This window comes from Rhinatrema bivittatum, chromosome 11, assembly GCF_901001135.1.
Source record: "Rhinatrema bivittatum chromosome 11, aRhiBiv1.1, whole genome shotgun sequence".
Lineage (NCBI taxonomy): Eukaryota > Metazoa > Chordata > Amphibia > Gymnophiona > Rhinatrematidae > Rhinatrema > Rhinatrema bivittatum.
The window spans coordinates 26,601,597-26,627,745 of NC_042625.1; the positions used below are offsets into that span (position 1 = coordinate 26,601,597).

The 26,149-nt window shown below is 43.1% G+C and overlaps 1 protein-coding gene across 2 annotated transcripts in view; it reads left to right on the top strand.

Moving 5' to 3' along the window:
- The window catches only part of PTPN11 (protein tyrosine phosphatase non-receptor type 11), a 90,111-nt gene extending 70,996 nt beyond the window's left edge, over positions 1-19,115 (top strand). Inside the window, exons 11-16 of one of the 2 annotated variants that reach the window (XM_029619327.1) lie at positions 1,955-2,109; positions 3,492-3,559; positions 10,187-10,338; positions 10,751-10,863; positions 13,911-14,011; positions 14,838-19,115. In XM_029619327.1, coding sequence (XP_029475187.1) covers positions 1,955-2,109; positions 3,492-3,559; positions 10,187-10,338; positions 10,751-10,863; positions 13,911-13,980 — 558 coding nt within the window. In that variant the 3' untranslated portion in view covers positions 13,981-14,011; positions 14,838-19,115. The remainder of the gene's footprint in view (positions 1-1,954; positions 2,110-3,491; positions 3,560-10,186; positions 10,339-10,750; positions 10,864-13,910; positions 14,012-14,837) is intronic. The other variant, XM_029619326.1, reaches the window with a different exon arrangement.
- The last annotated feature ends 7,034 nt before the right edge of the window (positions 19,116-26,149 follow it).

Below are 26,149 nucleotides of genomic sequence, written 5' to 3' on the forward strand. Positions count from 1 at the left end.
GATGTATTTAGTGCCACTGAGTAGCACTGTGTATCTCGGGGGGGGGGGGGGGGAGAGCATCAAGATGGCACTAGGCACTTTATTTTGAAAAATATTAGTGATTTGCACAGCAATGAAGTCTCTTGGAGGCTGCATTGTTTACAATGTATGCAGACACTTTTAACCCACGCACATTGAAGTCCGTTTTCGAAGGGAAACTCATATGGTTACCCTTTGAAAGTAAGCAAGTGCAAAGCATGTCCGCAAGAGCACCTGCATACTTTCCATCTGCTGTGGGGCGGGAAGGGGTTAAAATAGTGCACGTTAAAATAGCCATTAACACCAATGTTGTCTGAACATTTTGGCTTTGTAGGTCTCCATGGTCTTTACAGATGTTGCCCCAGCACCACCAATATACTGCACCAATCTGGTTAATATGAGAAGTGCGTAGCCTGCCGGGAAGATCTGGTTACAGGAGTGCCTGTGTCTGTGCCAGGACTTCTAGCACTTATTCTGAGGCTGATATTCAAAGCACTTTTAGCACGAGATAGCCAGATGAGTAGGACTTATCCGGCTGTCTAGCGGCTGCTGAATATTTGGTTAGGTTTAGCAGCCGCTAGATAGCCGGATAAGTCGGGGTGGCACTAAGCCAGATAATTTATCCGGCTAAGCAGTATTTGGCTTTAGGCAGATAAATTATCTGGGTAACTTAGATAGTGCTGACTATGGGTCATTCAGCAGCATAGCTGTGCTGCTGAATATCCTGTCTAAATTAGCCGGTATGTGTATCTGGCTAACTTAGAAATCCCATTAAATGTTGAATGTCTAGCAGGGGAAACCCAGCCACACTAAATCTACCAGGTCCACTGTGACTGGCGAGATGTTGCAAGACATTCAGCTGCAGTTTTTACCTTGGGTAAGTGGGACTGAATATGTGGCTAGAGATGTCCTGGAAATGTTGCCGGTTTTCTCATCCACTCAGCAGGTTTTTCAGTATTCACTTTTAACTTGATAAATTCGTGTATGCGTGATCCCTCAGTTCTCCACCATTTTGTGCATGTAAGAATTTTGATTTAGGGAGGATAATTCTCTAAGGGATTTATACGCATAAAACTCTGAGGGAGTGGTAGAGATTGTAGAGCTGAGCAGTTGGTGTGGGTGTGCAGAATAGATAGGCCGTAGGGTCTCTTTCTGTGTAAATTGGGCCTTTGAAAATCATCCCGGGGGGGGGGGGGGGGGGGGGGTATGCAGGGTGAAGTTCTCACATAGCGAGATTCTGCATGTACTTTCCTCGTACTCGTGGCGGGCATACACCTGGCGAAAAGAACCTGTGCTGTGGAAAACCGCAGTACTGTCAGCCAGGCAGAAAAGAGCAATTCTTAGCCAAGGCAATTTACCCAGATAATCACTCTGCAAATTGCCTCATAAAGTACAAGCGAGCTGTCTACCAGCGATGGGAGTCTTAACCTCACCAGCTTTTGGAGGGGGCGGAGTTGCAACTTCTGCGCATATTTTTTTTTATTTTTAAAAGAGTGTACAAGAGTTAAGCCTGCACAAGTCGCACCTGCTTGGCGTGTGCGAGGTAGCTTGTGCCTGAACTTAGCTAGTTACCTGCTCCTTCCAGTGCACATGCCTACTTCACTGCTGTGCGGGCTGCTATAAAATTGTCCTCCCAATGGCTTAACACTTGAATACCTGATTGTTTTATCACTTAGTGCGTTTGTTTTGTGCATTTTCATGTTTATCTGTTGTAATGTGAGTTGCTCTTAACTTACTCCTAATCCTGTATTTTCCCCAGCAAATCCTGTAAAGCACTTTACCCTTTGCTAATCATTTTTATATAAGCTGGGATATGGATTACTGTTTCTATTTGAGGCCATTGTGTTAATACTTGCCAAAGTCTTATTCTACATGGAAGAACTTGGATATTCTGGGATTTATTAGTGCTTTCATGCTCTGTTTGCCTTTTTATCAGGGCAACACTGAAAGAACTGTATGGCAATACCACTTTAAAACCTGGCCGGATCACGGTGTACCCACTGACCCTGGTGGAGTCCTAGACTTTTTAGAAGAGGTTCACCATAAACAGGAGAGCATCAATGAACCAGGTCCAGTTGTGGTGCACTGCAGGTAATACTTTACGTCGGTAATCACAACATGTGCATGTTTCAAAAGAACCAAATTAGGGCTAGAAAATCTAGAAGACCCTCATTTTAATGTTTTCATGAAGCCTTACTTTTGTAGAGTCATGCATATGGGGTGTGGAAATCCAAGAGAGCAGTACCTGATAGGGTGAGGTGCTGATGGATGTCCAGACAGGACTTAGCATGATCGACTCTGAGAAAGGCAGTGTTGCAAAACAGCATAGGAAAGACGGAGGCGTGAGCCAATGAATACAAGGGTGCATAGGGAGAGATTATTAGTAGAAAATAAGGAAATGGTAACATCTGTGTAAGTCATTGGTGAGGCCTCATCTGGAGTATTGTATCATATTCAGAGGGCTGCATTTACATAGGCAGTCTAGTGACGAGCTGCTGCAGTGGAATAAAATGTAGATCCTAAGCCACAGGATGTGAGACTTAAGGATGTAAATATGTATACTGAAGAGAAGGGCGAGGGGGATATAATAGAGACCTTCAGATCCCACAGATACCTGCTCAAAGGGAGTAGGCTGTGGATACCTGGAACAGCCTCCAGCTGAAGGTGGCAGAGGCAAATATGAAATCTGAGTAAGCAAGCATGGAATAAGCACAGATGTTCCTCAGTTGTGAGGAGAAGGAAGCGAAGGGAGGGACTCAGATATTGCAACAAGAAAGGAAAGCGGGAAGACTAGGCCTTGTGGTCTTTATCTGCTTTGTTTCTCTCTTACACAGGAACCTTGTGTAGGGGGATGAATAAAACCCTTCAGGTTAGATGAATTCCCTGGCATTACACATGGGGGGGAGGGGCATTTTTTCAGTTGTCCGCATGGTTAGAGTTTCTCTTTGAAATTCAGGTAGCACACAGGGCGCACCTAGTTTGCACTTGCCCTTCGTGCAGGCGGTGAGATGGGGTAAAATTGTGTGCGAACGTGTTGAAAATACTGGACGTGCATGGTTTTGGGGAGATTTTTTTTCCCCCCTGACCTAACCACACCCCTAGGAAAGTGCTTTTTTTTTTTTTTTTTTTTTTTCCCCCCCCCACCCGGCTAAAAACCCGTGCTGTGGAAACCCGCAGATAGAGAAGAGCAATTTGGAGCCAAGGCAATTTACCTGGATAAAATCACTTTGCAGATTGCCTCATAAAGTACAGGAGAGCTCTCTACTGGCAGTGGAGAGTCTTAACCTCGCCAGCTTTTGGCGAGCTACCTTGAAATACTGCTTTTGTGCAGTAAGTGTTTTCTTTTTCAGTCAAGACCTGGAAGCCTCTGCAGTACTTTGCTATTAAATATTCATTCTCTTGCCTTATTCTGCTGTCATGCTTGCTGGATTCCATTCACCAAGGGATATCTTTCCATTTTACTTTTGTAATAGTGCTGGAATTGGGCGAACGGGCACTTTCATTGTCATCGATATTCTTATCGACATCATCCGAGAGAAAGGTGAGTTCCTCAGGTCAAAACAGCAAAACACTTTGCTGTTTTGCTTTATTTAGATTTAACTTGTGCCTTTTCACTGATAGCTGAGGGTGAGATACATTCAGGTATTGTAAGGATTTCCCTGTCCCCAGAAGGCTGTCTTAACAGGGTAATTTTCAAAGAAAAATGTAAATGTAACATACGATCATAGCAATTTTCAAAAGCCCATTTAGCCGCATTTCCCTGTATGTACCCGGATCAGTCCAGACTGCTGGGTTTTGCCTCCCTTCCAGCAGATGGAGACAGAGAGAAACTTCGAGAGTACCCTCTCTTAACCTGGTGAGCCACCTGCTGCTCCTCTGTATTTCTTTACCCGCATTAAGTGCACTTAACGTGAGTAAAACCTATGCACAATTCAATAGCCTATAAGTAGCGCTGAATATCAGCAGTGCATTTGGGATCAGTGTGCTAAGTGTATGAGGCTTTTTGTGTATGCTAACAGTCATTTCTGCTCCTGTTAAACGGTCTCTATTTAGCACACATGCCAGATAAATTAAGTTTAAATGTGCTCACATATGCCAGAAAATTAACATAGCATAGTAATGAGTTCATCAGTCATTTGAAGGTTTATGAAAGCCCCCATATCGGGAACCGAATTCAAAGAGCTATTCTAGTGTGTGAAATGTAGCTCCTGATCCAGGGCTGTAGCAGACTGTTCCTATTTGTACCCCAGATCAATCCAGATAAGTGGGTTATGCATCCCTACCAGCAGATGGAGGCAGAGAATAAAAACTTTCAGGCACTGCTACATAACCAACAGTGCCACCTGCAGTCCCTCAGTATTTCTCTGTCTCCAGCAAATGGTAGAGGTGCAGTTCTGCAGTCTGGAGTTCCTAGGGAAGAAGGAAGATTCCCAGTAAGATGGCTCCCTGAGGTGTTAGGTTTCTTCGTGGGCCATCCCTCGGGTAGAACAGGGCGAGTCGGGGGGTTGGTTATCCTTCTGCTAGCTCAACCCTTGTCTTTGGGGGGGGGGGGGGGGGTAAAAGCCGGGGGTCCTGGTTCCCTCAACATCTTTGGGTCCCAGTCACTCTCTGAGATCAGCCTCCATCTAGAGGCAAGTAAGTATTTGGTTTTATTTCCCTTACTTGGTAGTTTTGATTCCAGTGTGTGTGCTTCTTAAAAAAAAAAAAAAAAAAAAAAAAAAGGCAAGCAGGCCAGAGGCAGCGATCAAGCGGTTGGTTTATTTCACTGCCAGGAAGCAGGCAGAGGTGAGCAGGACCAGATTTGTGTCGTCCAACGGAGCAGGGTGCCTCTTCAGCATTGGAAAGTGCCGCCCACAGTTTTTGCATCAGGAGCTATTTTTAGGCCCAATCGCGGCTGCATGGCGCCTCCCGCTCAACACGGGAAAGTTTGTCACGGCTGTGGCTCTAAGCGGGTGCGTCTCAACATGATCGCGTTTTGTCCCGATTGCAACTCCGGTAGGATTGGGACCTCCGTAGGGCTTGCTGGAGGCGATGGAGCCACGAGGTCATCTGGGCCGGTCCAGGAGGCCCAGGGGGGTGTCTGAAGAGACGATGGTCATTTTAGCTCCTCATGTTAGGAGCCAGGCTCCTCTCCCCCACTGTTTCCTGTAGATCAGGGCCCTGTAGATGGCAGGGAGGGGGCGGGGGCCCAGGGGAACACAGACCAGGATCAGTTTTCTACTGATTCTGAGGAATTTTCCACAGATTTTGTCCTGCTCCATAAGGCCTATTTGGCCAAGGAGTCGGGATCCAAGCAGCCGCTTCCCAGGAAGTCCCAAGTGGCTAAGAGACCTAGGGAAAAGAAGCAGGCAGGATCTGGAAGGATCCTGTGACTTCTCGGCTGGTCCACTGATGAGGGGAACATGTCGGATGACCACGATCAGCTGCAGGGAGGTCCAGTGGATCCAGACAAGGACCTTGTGATTGCTTTGGTGGATCCAATGCAGGTCTTGGACGATGTCCCTATTGCAGAAGGAGATGATCCTAGGATGGTCAGACTGTTCTATAAGGAGGAACTGCGTTTACTAATTCACCAGGTGTTGGAGGAGTTAGGGCTTAAGGTCACACCGGAGGATTCTGACAAGGAGGAAGTGAACCTGATCCTGGAGGAGCTACAGGGATCCCCTAAGGCCTTTCCTTTACCCAAGAAGGTGAAGAAGTTAGTGGATCGGGACTGGGAGTCTCCCGAAGCAGGCCTGAAGGTAGCCAGGCTAAGCTAATCCCTTCCTGAACAAACCTTGGAATCGTGGAAGATTCCCAAGGTGTGAATGCAGCAGTGTCCACAGTGACCAAAAAGACAGCCATTTTGGTGGCAGGTTCGGCTGCGCTGAAGGATGTCCAGGATTGGAAGCTGGAAATTCTGTTAAAAAAGCTGTTTGATGTTTCAGCTTTAAGCCTTTGAGCAGTGGTCTGCGGGAGCTTGATGCAGAGAGCCTGCTTGTGCTAGGTTCAGAAGGCACACAAGAAGGTGTCGGGGGCGATGAGTGAGGCCACTCAGGCTGCCTGCTTGAAAGCAGGGGTGGCCTTTGTGTCTGCCCTGTTCGACATGGTCTGGACTTCTGCTAGGAATATGGTCTCTGCTGTTGTAGCGCTCAGGCTTCTCTGGTTGCGAAATTGGTCAGTGGATGTGTGGTCTAAAGCTCAGCTGTGTAACCTTCCTTTCATAGGCAAATTGCTGTTCGGGGAGGTTGTGGAGCAACTGATGAAGCAGGGAGTCGAAGGGAAATAAATTACCCGAGATCAAGAAAACCACCAAGAAGTCCTTTCCGCCACGTGTTTGTTTTTGAGATGCAAGAAGATTTTGGTCAAGCAGAAGTTCCTTGCCTATGGCACAGAAGCAGGGCTCGGGCAGGCAACAGTCCTTTTGAGCACAGCATAGACCTCCCCGGGATGGTGGCACCTGTGGGGGGGCAGAAGTAAGATTGTCCAATGAAGGCAGGCTGGTCCGCTCCTCTCCAGATGCTATCGGAGGGAGACTGTCCCTCTTTTACGAGGAATGGACCAGGATTACTTCAGATCAATTGGTTCTGGAGGTGGTAAGAAATGGCTATGCCTTAGAATTTTCTTGGCTGCTCAGGGATGCCTTTGTGATCTCTTACTGCTTATCCCATTCCAAGAGGGAAGAGGTACAGAATACTGCAATGCCTACAGCTCCTGCAAGCACTTGTTCCAGTGCTCCCTCAGGAGAGGTTAACTCCATGTATTTTGTAGTTCCCAAAAAGGAGGGGACTTTTCGGCCCATTCTTCATCTTCAGAAGGTTGATGCTGCCCTCCAGGTGTCACGTTTTCAGATGGAAACATTGCAAATGGTGTTAGCAACAGTGAGCAAAGGAGAGTTTCTGCTGTCATTAGATTTGATGGAGGCCTATCGCCATATTCCCATAAGGTCCAATCATCAGAAGTTCCTGAGGTTCACAGTCCTAGGGAAGCCTTTCCAATTTCGGGCCCTTCCCTTTGGGTTGGCGACAGCACCAGAGATGTTCACAAAGATGGTTGTAGTCTTGGCGGCTGCACTCAGGAAGGAAGGTATCCTGGTACACCTACCTGGACGATTGGCTCATCAGGGCAAAGTCTGAGGTGGAGTGTCATGCAGCTCCTAAATTTGTTGGGCTGGTAGTGAATCTGGCGAAGAGTCGTTTGGAGCCGATCCAGTCATTGCGATATCTGGGGTCTCGGTTCAATACCTGGATAGGGAAGGTGTTTCTGACCAAGAAGAGAGTGATCAAGTTGCAGAATCAGGTGCTCTATCTTCTGCAGCTTTTGGTTCCCAGAATCTGGAACTATTTGCAGGTCCTGGATTCTATGGCTTCTATACTGGAGTTAGTTCCTTGGGCTTTTGCTCACATGCAACGCCTGCAGAAGGCTCTCTTATCCCACTGGAATCTGCTTTTGGAGGAATTTCGGCTTCTGTTGCTGCTTCAGGGGGATGCCAGGTCCAGCCTCTCGTGGTGGCTGTCTCAGCCCAGTTTGGAGAAAGGGATGGATCTGGAGGTACCAGACTGGGTGGTGGTGACCAGATGCCAGTCTCAGAGGTTGGGGGGAAGTTCATCAAGGGAAATTGGTCCAGGGTCAGTGGTCACCAGAAGAGGCATCCTGGTCCATCAATCTTCTGGAAATTAGAGCAGTTCGCAAAGCCTTACTTGCATTTCTCCTGTTCATTCAGAGGAGGGGCGGTGTGAGAGTTCTTGGGCAATGTGACAGTGGAGGCGTACATCAATCGTCAAGGCAGAACGAAGAGTCATCTGGTAGCGCAGGAACTGTTTTGTTTGGGTGGAGAGCCATCTAGTAGGAATAGTGGCGTCACACGTGGCAGGAGTGGACAACATGCAAGCGGACTATCTCAGCAGACAGCAGCTGGATCCGGGGGAGTGGGAATTGTCAGCGGAGGCCTTTGGCCTAATTCAGGCCAGATGAGGCAGGCCAGAGTTGGACCTAATGGCGGTTCCAAGAAATGCAAAGATGGCCCAGTTTTTCAGTTGCAGAAGAGAAGTCTGCTCCAAGGGTATCTACGCCCTCGTTCAGCCATGGCCATCAGAGCTGTTGCTGTACGTGTTTCCCCTGTGGGCTCTCTTAAGGCGAGTGTTGCACTGCATCAATCTTCATCCGGGCAGAGTGATTCAGGTGGCACCCAGATGGCCGCGCCACCCATGGTTTGCAGACCTGGTTTATCTAGCTGTAGATTGTCTTGTGAACTTAGCACATCTGCCAAGGTTGTTGCGACAGGGGCCCATATTTTCAGACCAAGCGGATCGCTTCTGTCTAGTGGCTTGGCTTTTGAAAGGCAGCAGCAGCGCATGAAAGGATACTCTGTCTGTGATTTACGATTTTACTTCAGGGAAGGAGACCTTCCACTTCACTGGCTTATCTCCGGGTTTGGAGAATGTTCGAATCGTGGTGCTTGCAGAATAGTTTGCAATCTTTAAAGGTGGATGTTCTGCATGTTTTATCCTTTTTACAAAGCAGTTTGTGTAAAGGCTTAGCTTATAACTCCCTCTGGCTTTAGGTGGCAACCTTAGGGTGCCTTTGAAGTAAGATACAGGGGAAACCACTGGTGACTCATCCGGATGTGGGGCTTTGCCTGAAAGGGGCAAGACATTTGCGTCTCTGGTCTGGAAGGTATGCCCGGCCTGGAACCTTAATCTGGTTCTTATCTGTGTGGTCCAACATTTGAACTGATTAGGAGGGCATCCTTAAAGGATCTAACCTTGAAATCTGTTTTCTTGGTGGCGATCTGCTCAGCTAGAAGGATATCTGAGCTGTAGGCATTTGTTATGTAGAGACTTTTTTCTAAGAATTTCAGAGGATGGCATGTTACATTTGGTGCTTTCCTTTCTGCCTAAAGTAGTTTCCTCCTTTCATCTTAACCAGACGATTGAACTGCTGGCCTTCCCGAATTTGTCACCGGATGCTCCTATGGTAAGGGAGCTTCACTTCTTGGATATGCGGAGAATTCTTTTGCGGTATCTTAAGGTGACAAATTACTTTTCAGAGATCAGATCATCTTTTTGTCCTGTTTAGTGGAGCAAAGAAATGAAATAAAGCTTCCAAGGGCACGATTGCAAGATGGCTGAAAGAAGCGATAAATACAGCTTACATCTGTAAGGGTCAATGTGTGCCGGAGAGGTTGCAGGCGCATTCCACGAGGGCGCAGGAAACTTCCTGGGCGGAGTATCAATTGTTATCTCTGCAAGAGATTTGTCAAGCTGCAACATGGTCTTCTCTTCACACTTTTTTACCAAACATTACTGCTTGGATGTGTGGGTGCCAGAGGAGGCGACTTTTGGGGACCGTGTTGCGCGCAGGTCTTTCAAGTTCACACCCAGTATAAAGGGGCTTGGGTACAACTCACTTGTCTGGACTGATCTGAGGTACGAACAGGAAAGGAAAATTTGTTCTTACCTGCTAATTTTTGTTCCTGTAGTACCACGGATCACTCCAAAGACCTGTCCCCTTCTTTCGAAAGACTTCCTCTCTTCTGGATGTTGTTGAGACAGTATGTAGCCATTTGCAGAGTTTCTAAAAGTGTATATAGGTTAATATGTTCCTTGTTTTCAGACAAGGATCCTAGTTATAGGGGGCTCCAACTTTAAATCTCTGCTCGCCCATAGATTATTGGGATTTGGTCATCTTGGCTTGGATACAGGTCAATACTGAGGGACTGCAGGTGGCACTCTGTTATGTAGCAGTGCCTCAAAGGTTTTGTTCTCTGCCTCCATATGCTGGTAGGGATGCATAAACCTACTTGTGTGGACTGAAATGTGGTACTACAGGAATGAAAATTAGCAGGTAAGAACACATTTTCCTGGTACAGCAGGGTTGGTGTGCTAGCAGTTTTGAAACAGGGGAAGGCCATCCCAACCCTCCACCTCCTGTCACCTCTTGCCCCAAGCCAGTAGCAGGCACGAAACCTTCCTCCTTCGGGCTAGGTCTGTGAAGTGGGGTGGAATCAGAGCATAGTCCGGAAGGGGAAGACAGGAGATTTGGATGTTTCCAGGGGATAGGGGGGCAGAGTAATAGAACAGCATGTAGAATCTCTTAGCCTTCTTTACTGTTATGGTGGATTTTGCTGTCTCAGATTGGTTCGACTCTTAACGACCCTTTTTGCATCTTTTTCTAAATTTTGTGGCAGGTGTGGACTGTGATATTGATGTTCCCAAGACCATTCAGATGGTGCGATCTCAGCGGTCAGGAATGGTTCAGACAGAAGCACAGTACCGGTTTATTTACATGGCAGTACAGCACTATATTGAAACACTGCAGCGCAGAATTGAAGAAGAGCAGGTATGTATTTACTTTGTCCTTTTTTAAAAAGTAAACTTCAGTGGGTTGGTGGATTTCTTTCTGCATGACCTGGCATATAAACTTCTTGGAGGCAAATGGTGCTTCCTAGTGGTTGGAGTCCTTCAAATCAAAACTAGTGTACATTTCTACTTGGAAGACACTGTATATATAACATTTTTTACGACTACGTCTACTTACCTCTGTTACCAAAGGTTCTAGGCTGTTTCCTGCTTTGTGGACTCTAGTATTTTTATCTCCCATTTTGAATTGGTGGCAAATATATTTATGGCCCTGGCCCTGCAGAAAAAAATGTATTTTTTTTTCTTATGTGTATTCTTCTTTTAAATGTCTCTTTTTTTCTAAAATGCTGAAGTTCATTTCTTTACTTTTTTTTTTTTCTCTGGGTTTTCAGAAAAGCAAGAGAAAAGGGCATGAATACACCAACATTAAATATTCTTTATCGGACCAGACAGCTGGGGATCAGAGTCCTCTTCCTCCGTGTACTCCAACGCCAGCCTGTTCAGAGTGAGTGGGCTTTCACGAGTACATATTGCCATTCTTCTAATGGCATATCAGCATTGCACGCGTTAGAGAGTAGACGAACACTGCTGTTCAGGCAGATCTTTAGAAGTATCAATAGGATGACATTACAACGCATACCATGGTGCTAGATGTGGCTCGTGTGCTGTCATGGCACAGGAGGTAGCTGCATTCGTACAATTAAAGAAAACTATCCCAAAGGCATTCCCCTCAGGGCAGATTATGCTTCCCTGTGCGATTTTCAATGTTTTCCTTTAAAACCGTGAATCTTTTAGCCTTCCTTGGACCTGGTGACATTTTTTTCAAATCTCCCAGTAGATTTTTTTTTTGGGGGGGGGTGTCTACCTCCTTTTTTTTTTTTTTTTAATGCTGTGGTACTGTTTGGGCTCTATAACCCAACATTATCTATAACATTATCATCATCCCTGGTTGGAGTTAGCACCTCGTATTCTGGACAGCATTAATCCTAAATAAAACTGGAAGTAGGTGTGCTGTTGGTAATTGTGTGACCCTGTCACCCCTCCCCCAAGTCTAAGCAAAGTATGCATGCAGCACAAAAATGTTAGGAATGACAGGGAGCAGATTGCTAAATTACAACAGAAATTCTCCCTCTTTTGTGGTACGACTATACCAAAACATAGTGGGAGAACATAGTTCATGTATAGGCAAATGACAGACATCTATTTTATTGCTACAACATTTCACTCCTACGGATCCTTTAGTTGCTTCTAACACCACAGCAGTAACTGCATTATAGAGGTACCTTTTGAGTTTAAACTGCTTAAAGAAATGTACTGGAAAATGTGAGAAGGCACGAGATGTTTTGTAGTGCGGAAGACCCAGTCTGGTAATCAAACTGAGGACCTTCCTCACCCCAGTGAACAGCACTGCCACTAAGCCAACAGGTCGAGCCGTTTTGTGGATTGTGAGTGAAATGTTGCAGCACAACTTGAGTATTTCAAGTCTTGCCTTGGTCCCACAAGTAGTTTTTCCTTCTATAATTTTTGGTGCAGTGGGCCAGGGGGATTCTTGTACACATGTGCTCATAGCTTGGCCTTTATTGTACTTCCAGGAGTATTTTTATTGAATTGAGAAATAGCTCGGCAGCCAATATTCAAAGGCTTTGTCTGGGTAACTTTGGAAATAACCCAGACAAAAACTGAGATTTGAAAATTTCATCTCACACTGTGACTGCATTTTATCCAGAGACCTGGTTACCCACATGGATTTTACCTGGATAAAAAAGAGATGGCACTGGGGACATTCGGGGCACATGGTTTAAATTTTAGCCAATAACTAACACTCTCTGGCTAATGTTAGCTGGGTGAGTCTGGTCAGAAAAATACCTGTCCTGGTGTATTCAGCGGCCGACTTGTTCAGAAAAAGGCCACTGAATATCCAGGTAAGTTACACGAGTGACCTTCCCGCTCACTGTCCCACTGAATATGTACCTCCCAGTTTAGAAATGGCTAAATGTTGTAATTAGAGAAATCACCCAAGAATAATAGGGAAATTTTCTGATTAAAAAATCTGATAACTCATATTGTGCTTCTGTAGTCTTCTGCATGATTGTGTACTGAAAAGGATTTAGTAATGCCTCATATTTCTTAATTTGTCATGTGGAGTTCATCTTTATTTATTAGTCCAGCAACCTTCTCCTGCTCCATTGGTTTTCAGGCTCATCTAGAACCCCGGTACCCTGGACCTTTATTCACAGCTACATAGGTTTTTACCTCCTATTTGTATCCCTTTCCCCTTCCCATCTAGCCCAGCCATCATCACAGTAATCCTTGAGTGGGGGAGGCCACAGAGTAGGATCATCCACCCTGGGCCTGGCCAATAGGCCCCAGCTGGTAAACAAATGACTTAGTCTACCTGCCCCAGGCTGCGAACGCTGCCTCGTCTGAGAAGCAGGAGTCCAGCTTGGCAGTGTCTGAGCCTTCAGGGAAGCCTAGGTTCATTAGTTCTTCTTTTTCTTTTTCTTTTTTTCTTTTCTCTTAAATTTTTGTATTTCTGACTTAATTTTGATAAGATGACCAAAGCAGTAAAACGTTTCTTTTCCATAAGTTGAATAGTGCACGTTTATAGGGGCAACTTTCAATTTGACCACATTGGGGCAAAATCCACCGGTACTTTTCACCTGCAAACTTTGCACCCGCTTTCAAAGTGAAAGTCCGAGCGGAACTTTCGCTTTGTAACTTGCCCCGAGTGCGAAGTGTCCAAGGACCTTGGCGTCTGCTTTTGGTGCAGGTCGCGTTTTCCATGCACTCAAGTTGGAAAGCGCAATCTAGGCCTCTTCTTTTCCGACCCAGCCTGAACACGCCCCCCAGAAACGCCTCCATTCAGTGTGTCATAGACGTTTTCTCCATATTGAGGAAGGAGAATTTGCAGACAGCCAATGTTTGCCTGTAAATTGCTCTTTACCTACATCCATAGTTTTGCGAATTGCCCTTTTGATTGTCCACAAGAAAACCAGGTGAATGAATAACAATATTAGTTGCTGTCGTCTATTCTTATGAGAGATTTTCCAAGTTCTTTTTGATACGTTTGAATGTTGTCGGGCACTACAGAGAAACTGTGTAGTCACCAGTGTGCAGGCATTGCTTCTGCCTCGGTTTCTTCCCTGTGTTGTGGTAGTCCTGTACCTCGATCTCTGCAGTGACACGCATTGCAGCGAAAGTACGAGCTTCCTTTCAGCATAGTCTTTCCAATACTTCACTTTGAGAGCTGGAGGGGGAATATTTTCTGTGCAGTCTTTTGGGAATTCTGCCCGTAACTTTTAATACTGAATAGGTTTCATGTATCCAGTCCTCTGCTCTGAAAATTCTCTTTTCTGCTTTGGGTCTCGGATCTCAAATACTTAGAATGCAAATATTCTGGCCTACTTTGAAACATGGAAAATGCGCATCTTGTTATGTTGTGTGTGTGTGATTTTTTTTTTTTTTTTTTTTTTTTGAGTAATTTTAAGATTTTAAAATCTATCAGACCTGTTTATGTTGTTGTGATCTAAGGACCAACCTCTGTCGTTGTAGAATGAGAGAAGATAACGCTAGAGTTTATGAAAATGTGGGGCTGATGCAGCAGCAGAAGAGCTTCAGATGAGAAGGGATAAAGACGTTTATCACAAAGGCAGGTACCGTATTCTCAGCTCTGACATAATGCAGACTAGAGGGAAGACTGTGAAATTGAGATCCTCTTGTAAATATAATGTAACTGTGGCAGTGCATCTTTCATCTTACACTTAAATCTTTTTTTTTTTTTATTAAGAAAGATTTGGTGCACCACATTTTCTTTACCAGCTTGCACCCATAAAATGGTCTAATTTCAATAGTTTTAAATGCATCTCTTAATTCAGGCAGCCATTGTAAAACTGCAGAACAGGCTCTACTGTTTGTGTGGAGGCTGTGGAAATCGAGTCTTTTGGGTTTTCTTTCATTTGTTTATTCTACTGTTCCTTATAATTGTTACTGTTCCATGTAAGGGCTCTGCCTAAATGTTCCTAGTTATATGTAAACCGATACAATGTGCAAACGGCTATCGGTATAGAAGAAACTCTAAATAAATAAATAAATAAAATAAATTTTGGACCTATGGAAAAGATTTGGGATGTTGGAACACAGTAATTGTGCTCCTTTTAAACTTGATGGATTGACGTTGCACTGGCAACAGTGCTTGCAAGGCATTGGGTACCACTTCAGCCATTCATTTGTCCATGTCCACAGAGTTCTCCCCTAATATTTTAGACGCTCTGTCCATGATGAAGTCACTGTAAGGGAGTGGGGTGCATTCTGTCTAGAAAACCGTAAAATCTCATTGGATTTAGAACGTGTTGCCTCTGGTCCCGGCAAGCATTCCAGCGTGTTCTGCTGCTTTGCACTGTGGGATGCTTGTCTTTCCAGTCGAGGGAACATGCTGAAGCTTCATGTCTCCGTTTCTGAAGATGCCCATTTTCCTTTCAGAAATGAATATTGTAAAGAGGTCAAGAAGGAGATGGGAGAAGTTTCACATGAAGAGCGAACGTTGAAGGCGTTTAACTCATCGATCATAAATGGAATTTAACACCATTTAAAAATCACTATAACATTTCTCTATAATGCCTGATTTGCAATTGCTCATTTCATTTTTCAGATAAAGAAATATCATCTCTACAGTGTAGACAAATATTTTCTAGAAATTTCTCTTAAATCCAACAGTCTTGTTGAATCTATTCATCCGTTGTTGCAGATAATATTTTTGTCTCATGTTCTAGTTTTCAGACCTTCTTTTCCGAGCAAGTGATTTTTTTTCTCCTTCTCTTTTGTTTTCTTGAGGGGGTGGGTGTACTTATTGTAGAGTCTGTTCTAATGATTCATAGAACGAATGGGAACAATTTTTAATTCTGTTCTGCAGACAAGTGGGACATTGGTAGCAGCCTTCTAATGCAAGTAAAACTCTGCTGTACGTTTCAGCAGAGCAGGGACTTATTCGTTGACCAGTTGAGAAAATTATGAGGATGTGCCCATTTGGGGGTGGGGGGGGGCAGGAAAGTTCTTTTTGTGTCAACTGAAGGATTTTATTTGTAAACAAGGATGCTAGAAAGGGTTTCGAGGAAATATAAAATCATGTTGTAGATGATCTGTACTCAAGATACCAATTATAGCCCTTTACAAAAGAAGCGGCTGCTGCTGCCTGTAGAGATTCTATTTATTTTTATTAATCCATTGAGCAGGAAATTAGACAGACAGAGGTAAGAGGGCATTTTAGCAAGCTGTTGGCTCATAATAGTGACATCTCTTTAAAAAAAAAAAAAATTCATAACTTCCTTTTTTCCCAGTTATTTTAAGGTAACCCATGTTTGCCTATAGCCACATCTGGCTTTTTGGATCCAGTAAGGCCTTATGTTAACCTAAGTTACTTACAGCTGCTTCTGCCAGCACTTAGCAGTTGAGAAGGTCAAACTTACAAGGCACAGCTCCGCAGTTTTGTGTCAGTAAGTAAAATACTGTCTGATCTGTAGGGCGGGACCTTTTGCTGACATTCTCCCAAAAGTGCCTTTTTAGAGCCACAGCCTACCTGCAATCTGTAGTCAGTAACTTCAGCTGCTGAGGCGTACGGCATTTCTTCATAGAATTCAGGCCATACAGTGATACTGAAGACCAAGACTAGGATTATTACAAAAGCATGAATGGAGTCCCACCTACACTGAACAACGTGATTCCAGCCACTTTCTTGTGGGTGCTTGATAAGATCATCCTTTTCATTGGCTAGTTGAATTTCTTGCACCCTTTTTATATGCATCCTGACTTTTTACAGGTCATTGTCACAATGCTTTTTTACTTTGTTACAATACCTTTAACTTTTGGAAAAGTGTGGTATAGGGATTGACTGTTTTTTTTGCCACTTGTATACCACAATTTCTTTTTTTTTTTTTTTTTACAAGAATCAGTTTAACCTTACTCTCCGTAGCATAGTCTGTACAGCCTGCATATTTTTCACACCTGAAATGTCTGTCGCTTTGCTGTTTGAAAGATATATGATCTGTATTGGACAGCTTTTGTTCAATCATGAGTGTTGCACCAAAATGGTTGATTATTTGCCATCACAAGTGCTTGAAATTGATTTTTCTTCTCTTCGTTAGATGTCATAATTTTGATGTCTTTTGCAAGTATCAGATGGTAATATCAGAAAAAGTTGGTTAGCTTTGCTGATGTAACAATTATGTCTGAATATTTCACATGATATGCAGAATTTTGAATTATATAATTGTACAGTTTGTAAAATGCAGACAGTGTTTAAGCCATAGACATTTGAGTCAAATGTTGGTGATTATAAACATGACAGCAGAAAAGTCCATATGGCCCATTCAGCCTCCCCATTCATCAGGGTTAGGTACATGAATTAGAATAAATCCACATTTCAAAGGGAGTAATATTCACCCCCACCCCCCAAAAACAGCTATCCCTTGGACAGGATAGGGTTAAAATAAACTTGAAAATCATGAATGCCTTGATTTTGTGGAGATTAACAAAATCCTGTATTTATAATGCTTTTTCGTAAGTTCCTTAGTATCCACTTACTAGGAGTAAGAAAGAAGAGTTTCTCAAAGCTTTATTTCTGGCATAAAAGGACTTCAGTTTTATTCTTGCAGTTAAGAAGAAAATGTCCAGTTTTGTCTCTTGAAATTTTTCGGTTCCTGTACTGATAGATAATGGAAAGGTATTTTGGAGCTTAGTTGCTTATGAGTGCCACAATTGAAGGACTTTTCTTTTGCCTGGAAGGTCAACCCTAATAGCCAGCTAGGTGTAGTTACTTTCCTCTTTGGATTCTGCCTTTGATTAAAAAAAAAAAAAGGATTTAAAAGTACTTTGCTGAAAATCCTGTTGGGCTTGCCCATCTCATGTCCTGCAGCAGGAGCAGTCTAGCATGTTGTCGTGTCCCTGGTTTTAGTGAAGTATTGACACCTGGCTGGTTGGAGTCATTTGTCACACCTTAATTTATTTTCTGTAGTGCCTGCCGATTCCAAAGGTCCAAGTCAGGCCTTCATTGAGCCATTTTTTAGGAAAAACCCCTAAACACGTATCTGAGCACTAACACAACTGCCCCAGTCCCCAATATTTAGTAATAACTCTAGGGTATTATTCAGTGGCTCTGACCAATGAGATTTTCCTTCTAAACATTTATATTTTGTGGAATATCTAGCCACTAAACTGTGTGTTGGGCTTATTCTTGACTACTGGTTACTGGGCGTTCTGCTTATGGAAAAGATGAGTGCTGCAGTTATTAATGGACACCAGGGCTGCTCTTTTACGTAAGATGAAAGCTGCTCTTTAAATAATCTATCTGTATGCAGTGCCTAATAGTGCTGGAAAGAACACCTAAACTCTATCACATACTGTGAAATTGTCCTTTAATTGGGAGCATTTATTATTTCAGTTGATATTTTCTTATCTTTTTAAATTCTAATGACCTATAAATTCAAGGCAGATCTATTTGGTAAGTGACTTTGTTGGTTCTTATTAATGTAGTTTAGTCTTCTCAGATGGGCCAGTAAATGTAAACTGAAACCCAGCTCCAGCAGAATTTCACTTACCTAGTTTACCTTGTTGCATATTCATAATGCAAAAATGGTGTAAAAGCATTTGGACCTTGAGAAATAATCTTTTGGGAATGAGTGGCAGTTTTTAAGTCCACGCAGTGGCGTTTTAACATTGGCAAAGAAGCCCAAAAGAATATAAGACCTGAGAGCTCAGTCTCTCTCCTTTGGTTTTGGGACCGGTTCTGCTGAAAACCATGAGGTCTTAAAAAAAATAATTTAAAAATTGATAAAATTGCCTTTCGATACATAAATAAGCGAAGAGCGTCTATAGTATGAAAAAAAACCCCAACAAAATTTGTGTTTTATTTTGCTCAAGTGGTTTTATATTATAAATCCTGCAAGAGACTTGAAAGCATGTACGTTGGTAGAGGCCAAAGACCATCCTATGGTTGTCCTTTATGTGCTACTCTTTTAAAGTGTTCATTACATAGAAATTTCTACTGTTTTGGAAAAGAAAAGGGATATGGTTCTAGAGTGTTCTCATACCTCAAGAAGAACTCTTGACCCTGAGGCAGTTTTCATTGACGGAGCAGGATGTTTCCAGATGATTCCATGACATATAATCTCCAGTTTCAAATAGCGTACTTGGTATGTTAGCCTTGCAGATAATATTGACTGGTCTTTCTCTTACTCCTGTTCCTATTTAAGCTATAAAAAGATGGTTCCTTTTTCATTATGGGCAGTCTGCACATTGTTTGTGCTTAGGACTGTTGATTCCGTGGCTCCATCGTCTGAAACTCATTTTTGTATTCCTTCCACTTAAATGATTGGAAAATGTAATTGTTCAGTTATTGATGGTTTGTGTGACACAACTATGATCTGTTGGGAAAAGCCAATGAAAAAGGATCCTCTTATGATGATTTATGACCAGACTTGTATTTGATTTGTTTTTCTTTAAACATGAAGTATTGTACCAGAGTATTAGGTGAAATGTAATATTTTATTGAAAAATTCTGTCCTTTAAAAGGAATATGTTTAGGATGTCATCAATTTGATGTGAATCATGTAAATGTGGATGATAAGCGCTGTTATTATACATTTAATGTTTCAAGGAAAGAAGGCATCACTTATTGCTTTTTTGGCCACCTACAGCACATTGTGTAGTTAATTCACAATTGTCAAAAAAAAATGTGACATTAAAAGATTAGTTTATGTACAGAAATTTGAATATATGCTTTATTTCCCCTCCTTCCCTGATGCACAAATGCCTGGGTTTTGGATCACTCACTTTCCTGGTTGTGTGGTGATTTATATTCCTGTTGTAATATAGAATTGTATTTGCCATTTAGTTTTGAAATCCTAAGCTTTTATAAAGGCAAAGTTGTTTTAGTCAAAGGGTGCTTATCGATGTCAGGGGGCCCCTTTTTCAGTGAATCTGTGAGTGAGGCCGCACATAGACGGTAACTTTTTAAAATAATCGCGTGGGCTGGAATTTTAAATCATGCATGCATTTGTATGCATATGTTTAAAATATGCCTAGGGTGCATATGTGTGCTCTTAATTTTAAGTGATTACTTGAGTAAACATTTTGCATATCTTCCTTAGGACTTTGTCAGTTTTAATGCACGCAAGTAATAAGATTTTAAAACATGCTCATGTGAAGGACACTTCTAGTTTTACCAATTAGTCCACCAGTTTGCCCAGTCAAGGTCATCCAGACCCCTCTGGTTCTTCAGCCTGCACTCTCCCCCCCCAGTTGACCCAGATCCCTCACCTAGCAATTTTAGGCCTAAAAAGATTTCTGCAGACCTTCACCTCCGCAAGAGCAGAAGTAAATATGCATAGCTAACAACCTGCCGCACATTGTAATCACCAGATTTAAAATAGGAATTAACATGCGTAAATTTTGGCCCCCGCCCCAGAATGCCCCGTGATATCCTAACTCTACTCCTTTTTTTCACACACGAATATGCATGTATAGTTGCATTGGAAAAGGTACAGAGAAGGGTGACCAAAATGATAAAGGGGATGGAACGGTTCTCCTATGAGGAAAGGCTAAAAAGGTTAGGTCTGCTCAACTTGGAGGAGAAACATCTGAGGTGGGTTATGATAGAGGTCTAAAATTATAAGCGGAATAGAATGGGTAAATGTAAATTGTTTAGTTTTTCAAAAAATACAAAGACTAGGGGGCACTTCATGAAGTTATTAAATAGCACATTCAAAATAATTTGGAGAAAATTCTTTTTCACACAATGCACAATTAAGCCCTGGAATTCATTACCGGAGGATGTGGTTAAGGCATTTAGTATAACTGGGTTTAAAAAAGGTTTGGACAGGTTTCTGGAGAAGTCAATAAATTGTTATTAACCAAGTGGACTTACCATGCTGCTATTGTGCAGTGATATGTTTACTATTTGGGATCCTGCCAGGTATTTGTGACCTGGCTTGGCCACTGTTGGAAACAGGATATTGGGCTTGATGGACACAGTATGGCAAGTTCTTATGAGCTGAAATAAACTTAATTGGAGTTCCTAGTATTGGAGTTAACTAGAATTGTAGATAAGCATAATATAATTTTTTTTTAAATAAATTAAATAGCACTGATCTCATAGGGGCAGATTTTTAAACCTACGTGCGCGGCCTACATTTGTGCCCGCTACCCGGCGCGCACAAATGTTCGCCCGATTTTATAACATGCACGCGCAGCCGCGCGCATGTTATTAAATCCGGGGTCGGCTCGCGCAAGGGGGGTGCACACTAGTGCACCTTTGCATGCGCAGAGCCCTAGGGGAGCTCGATGGCTTTCCCCGTTCCCTCCGAGGCTGCTCTGAAATCGGAGTGGCCTCGGAGGAAACTTTCTTTCGGCAAATCCCCCACCCCCACCTTATTTTGTAAATTACGCCTGCGTAACTTGCGCTTGCCGGATGGCTGCTGGCACGTGATCCCTCGGCACAGCCGCTGTGCTGGAGGCCTCTGTCCTGCCCCCACCCCCGCCCCGCCCCTTTCACAAAGCCCCGGGACATACTCATGTCCCGGGGCTTTGCGCGTGTTGTGCCTATGCAAAATGGGCTTGGTGCACGTAACCCTTTTAAAGTCCGCCCCATAGTATTGACAAATATTTATTACCTATCTGGCTATTTGAGCACATAAAGCATTAGTTGAACTGTTCTTTTCCAAGGTTACTCTATCATCAATCTTATTCTTAAAAAAATGTGAGAAAAATCACAAAAGGAGAGAGATTCTGAGAAAGATCAGTCTATTGGCTGCACTTTATCTGCAGACTTTGCACAATTTGAAACTATTCGCAAGACTTACTGTTTGCTTGTGCCAGTCTTTTGGAAAACCAAAACGTCTTGATTCCCTCATTTTTAAATTATACAAGTTTATGATTGATTTTATAATGATCCAACTTCCCTAACTTCCTCCGTGTCCTCTCTAATCTTCTCCCTGAGGTTCCATAGTTCCTCTGAATACCAGCGTGCATTCTTATGTACTGGGTCTTGTTCTTAACTTTTCTGGAGCAATTTGATTGCTAAACTCATAGTTATATCCCACAGTTCCACCTGCTTCTTTACTGATCCAGATAATAGAAAGACCCTACTCATCAGTGGCATCCAGTAATCTAATGGCCGTAAGATCTCTTGCAGGCTGATACAGTACAGGGTGCTCCGGCGGAGCGCACTGTTAACCCGCGATTGAACACGCATTTTCGAAGCACTAGCTTTACCCCTTATTCAGTAAAGGGTAATAGCGCATCGAAAACGCGCGTCCAACCCCCTGAAACTAATAGCCGCCCGCAAGCCAAGCCGCACATTTTACTTTCAGAAATTAGCGCCTACCCAAAGGTAGACATTAATTTCTCCGGGCACCGGGAAAGTGTACAGAAAAGCAGTAAAAACTGCTTTTCTGTGCACCCTCCGACTTAATATCATATTAAGTCAGAGGTCCCGAAAGTTTAAAAAAAAAAAAAAAAATTTTAAATCTGCTTGCGGGTTGAAAACCGGATGCTCAATTTTGCCAGCATCCGGTTTCCGAACCCGTGGATGTCAGCGGGTTTGAGAGCCGATGCCGGCAAAATTGAGCGTCGGCTGTCAAACCCGCTGACAGCTGCCGCTCCTGTCCAAAAAGAGGCGCTAGGGACTCTTTTTGCTGCGGGCCCTCATTTGAATACAGAATTGCGCGCACAGGAGAGCAAACGCCAGCTCTCCCGCGACTTTTACTGTATTGGCCCGTTGGACTGGCAATACCACAGACATTTCTCCAGGAGGGCTGAGCAGAAACGAAAGCAAGCAATGGTCAGACCAGATCAGCTCCTTAAGGTTACACTTTCCCAGATGTCATAGAAATAATAAATCCAAGCTCTGCCTCTTGAAATGGATTGACAGATTTACCCATTGGGAAATTCTGAATGCTGAAAGCCCGAGTAAAAAAAAATATCTGAGCTACATCTTGTTACTCTATCTAAATGTAAATGAAAATCACCCAAGATTAACATATTTGGGAAAGGAAAGCTAACGTCTGAGAACATCTGTAACGGATCATCCAGCATTGTTTTCTCATTACGGGGAGTTCAAATGAACAGCAATTTCATGCTAGTTTCTAAGCTAATCAGCAAGCTCTGTATTCCACTAACCACTGATACAAAAATCAGTTTAATAGGGAGAGAGACTCAGGCAATAATTGCAACGCCACCCTTCTTGCCCTTCTGCTTAACACAAGAAAACAAAAATTCTGGAGGGCAGCTCTTTGAGTGACCATCCATTAGCATTTAACCAGATTTTAGCTAAATAGAACATCTCCATCTTCAAGTCTATAATAGAATCATGAATAGTAGCAACCTGCGAGTACACAGCATGGATGTTCTCTAAAGCAATCTTTAAAACAGACTTATAGGTTTAACATGGGCATTTGCCACCAAGGGTACCTGAACTAAACATGGAAGCCATAGGGAACAAAATGGCCAATAATGGTCCTGACCTGTCAGCACCTCAGTGGAAGAGGAATTCTCCAAAATAACAGTAATAAGATACAGGCCGGAAAGGACATGCACCCTGCTATAAAACCACTTCTTAATATAGACTCCCCAAATAATGAAACTCCACCCAATACTATATAACAGAATAATATGAGTGAACACCACTACACATCACATAAATTAACAAATTGACCAAAAACCATAAAATAACATTAACCAGAACTCTAAATTGAAAACTAAAATATCTCTGAGCAAAAGCGGAGAGCAACTTATACAATAAGTGAATTTTAAAAGCTCTCCATGCGCCAAAGCCAGGAATTATATGCAGAAATTGGGCCAGTGCACGCCTCATGCATTTTAAAAGGCGCACGAGTACGAGCATATCTCCTGGTATGTGCACAAAAAAGGGGCGGGGTGTGGACACTATCTGGGCAGGGCATGGGCATTTCTGGATTTTTTTTTTAATAAAACCAGCGTGTAAGTATTTACGCACACAAGCGTACACTAGGGTCCCCTACTGCAAACTGGGGAAACTGGTAATTGTGTCGACAGTTAAATATAACCTTTCCTCATTCAAGTGCTACAGGGCCTGCACAAGTCTAAAAGATGCTGCATGGACTAGCAGACCCTCTCATGGGGCCAGCAGTGACCCAATGCCAACATCTATAGCAAGGATGGGCTGGGAACTAACTTCCATGGTGTCCAAAGGCTTAGAGATGCAGCGAAAGGTCTCCAGCAGGGTAGGTACAGCCCCCAATCCTCTCTGAATTAAAGTGCCAAGTAAACTAACCTCGACTGGAAAGGAAAGTGGGTTTTTTTGTGTGCTAATCATATCTTTGAGTTGCATAGCAATATGTGTACTATGATTTCCATGCCAGACTTGTTTAGTTAGTTACTTGAAATAACCCCCTCAGTTACTGTACTTTTGAAAATAGCTCATAAAGCTTGAGCTACAAGGTTTTCCAGTGATCCAAGTTAAATGACTAGACATTTAGTTCCTGTGATATTTGTATGTGCATTCAATCAACCAATTTGTTTGAATATGTATTTTTGGATGAATAAAAATGTAAATAAAGCAGCTACAGGATGCCCCTCTTACAGAAAAGCATGTCTGCCTATTCAAATATGTCATGGGAGGTCATCTTCAATCCCACAAGTCCATTCTTCAGCAGGGACTTTTGTGTCTCAAAATCTCTGTATTGCTCAATTATAGCAGCGTTCTGGCTTAAACTATAGAGCAGTGTGCTTTACTTTTAGCTTTTTCTAAGGATCCTTTCTCAAAGAATGAGAGCTTATCAAATTAGTGTTCAACACATTAATGCATAAATCTGATCATATCATATTGTTACTGGTAGATTTTATCTATAAATCTCTAATGACATTTTTACAAAGTAATTGGTAATCACCAAGAATATTTGACACCAAATTGAATACATTTGGAAAACCAGAATAGCCACTGAATTTTAAAGGAAATTTGGAGGCAAACAGAAAACAAACAGTTGTGTGCCAAGTTCCAAAAGTATGTTTTATGAGCAATTTTGTGCAAGGGATGGGGAAGAGAGGGGGAGAGAGCCAGAGATAGAGAAAATCTGGGATAAGGAGTAGGAAGGTTGTAGAGGAGGGAGATGTCCTTTCCCTCGACTCCAGTTCTTCTGCTCCTCAAAACCCCACCCCATCTCTAAAATCTTCTCTTGCCCCCCCCCCCCCCCCAAAAAAATGTTTTGTTCATATGTCCTCTTTCACATACACCCAATTCTTATTGGGCTGCCCAAAGGAAGGAGAGCAGCAGTGCATCCTCTGGTGCTTTGAACCAGGTGGGACCACCTATATTGCTGTATAGTTGAAAGTGCCAGTTGGGCTCCAGGAAACAGATGAGGAGGATGTGGTTCAGTGCCCTGCTGCTGTTGTCCTCTTTTTCTTGTCTGATCCGCGGCTGTTAGAGCAATAAGAACATCAGAAATTGCCATGCTGGGTCAAACCAAGGGTCCATCAAGCCCAGCATACTGTTTCAAACAGAGGCCAAAACTAGGCCACAAGAACCTGGCAATTATCCAAACACTAAGAAGATCCCATGCTACTGATGCAATTAATAGCAGTGGCTATTCCCTAAGTAAACTTGATTAATAGCCATTAATGGACAACTCCTCCAAGAACTTATCCAAACCTTTTTTGAACCCAGCTACACTAACTGCACTAACCACATCCTCTGGCAACAAATTCCAGAGCTTTTATTGTGCGTTGAGTGAAAAAGAATTTTCTCCTATTAGTCTTAAATGTGCTACTTGCTAACTTCATGGAATGCCCCCTAGTCCTTCTATTATTCGAAAGTGTAAATAACAGTCACATCTACTCGTTCAAGACCTCTCATGATCTTAAAGACCTCTATCATATCCCCCCTCAGCCGTCTCTTCTCCAAGCTGAACAGCCCTAACCTCTTCAGCCTTTCCTCATAGGGGAGCTGTTCTATCCCCTTTATCATTTTGGTTGCCCTTCTCTGTACCTTCTCCATCGCAACTATATCTTTTTTGAGATGCGGCGACCAGAATTGTACACAGTATTCAAGGTGCGGTCTCACCATGGAGCGATATAGAGGCATTATGACATTTTCCGTTCTATTAACCATTCCCTTCCTAATAATTCCTAACATTCTATTTGCTTTTTTGACTGCTGCAGCACACTGAGCCGACGATTTTAAAGTATTATCCACTATGATGCCTAGATCTTTTTCCTGGGTGGTAGCTCCTAATATGAAACCTAACATTGTGTAACTACAGCAAGGGTTATTTTTCCCTATATGCAAGACCTTGCACTTGTCCACATTAAATTTCATCTGCCATTTGGATGCCCAATCTTCCAGTCTTGCAAGGTCCTCCTGTAATGTATCACAGTCTGCTTGTGATTTAACTACTCTGAATAATTTTGTATCATCCGCAAATTTGATAACCTCACTCGTCTTATTCCTTTCCAGATCATTTATATATATATATATTGAAAAGCACCGATCCAAGTACAGATCCCTGAGGTACTCCACTGTTTACCCTTTTCCACTGAGAAAATTGACCATTTAATCCTACTCTCTGTTTCCTGTCTTTTAACCAGTTTGTAATCCATGAAAGGACATCGCCACCTATCCCATGACTTTTTAGTTTTCGTAGAAGCCTCTCATGAGGCTTTTACGAAAACTAATGGTAGTTGCTGGCCCAGCAGAATGAATTTCGGTGGCAGTCTTTGACTGGGCAGGTTGGGCTCCTTTGGACCACTCCATTGGCAAGCTTCTGTGG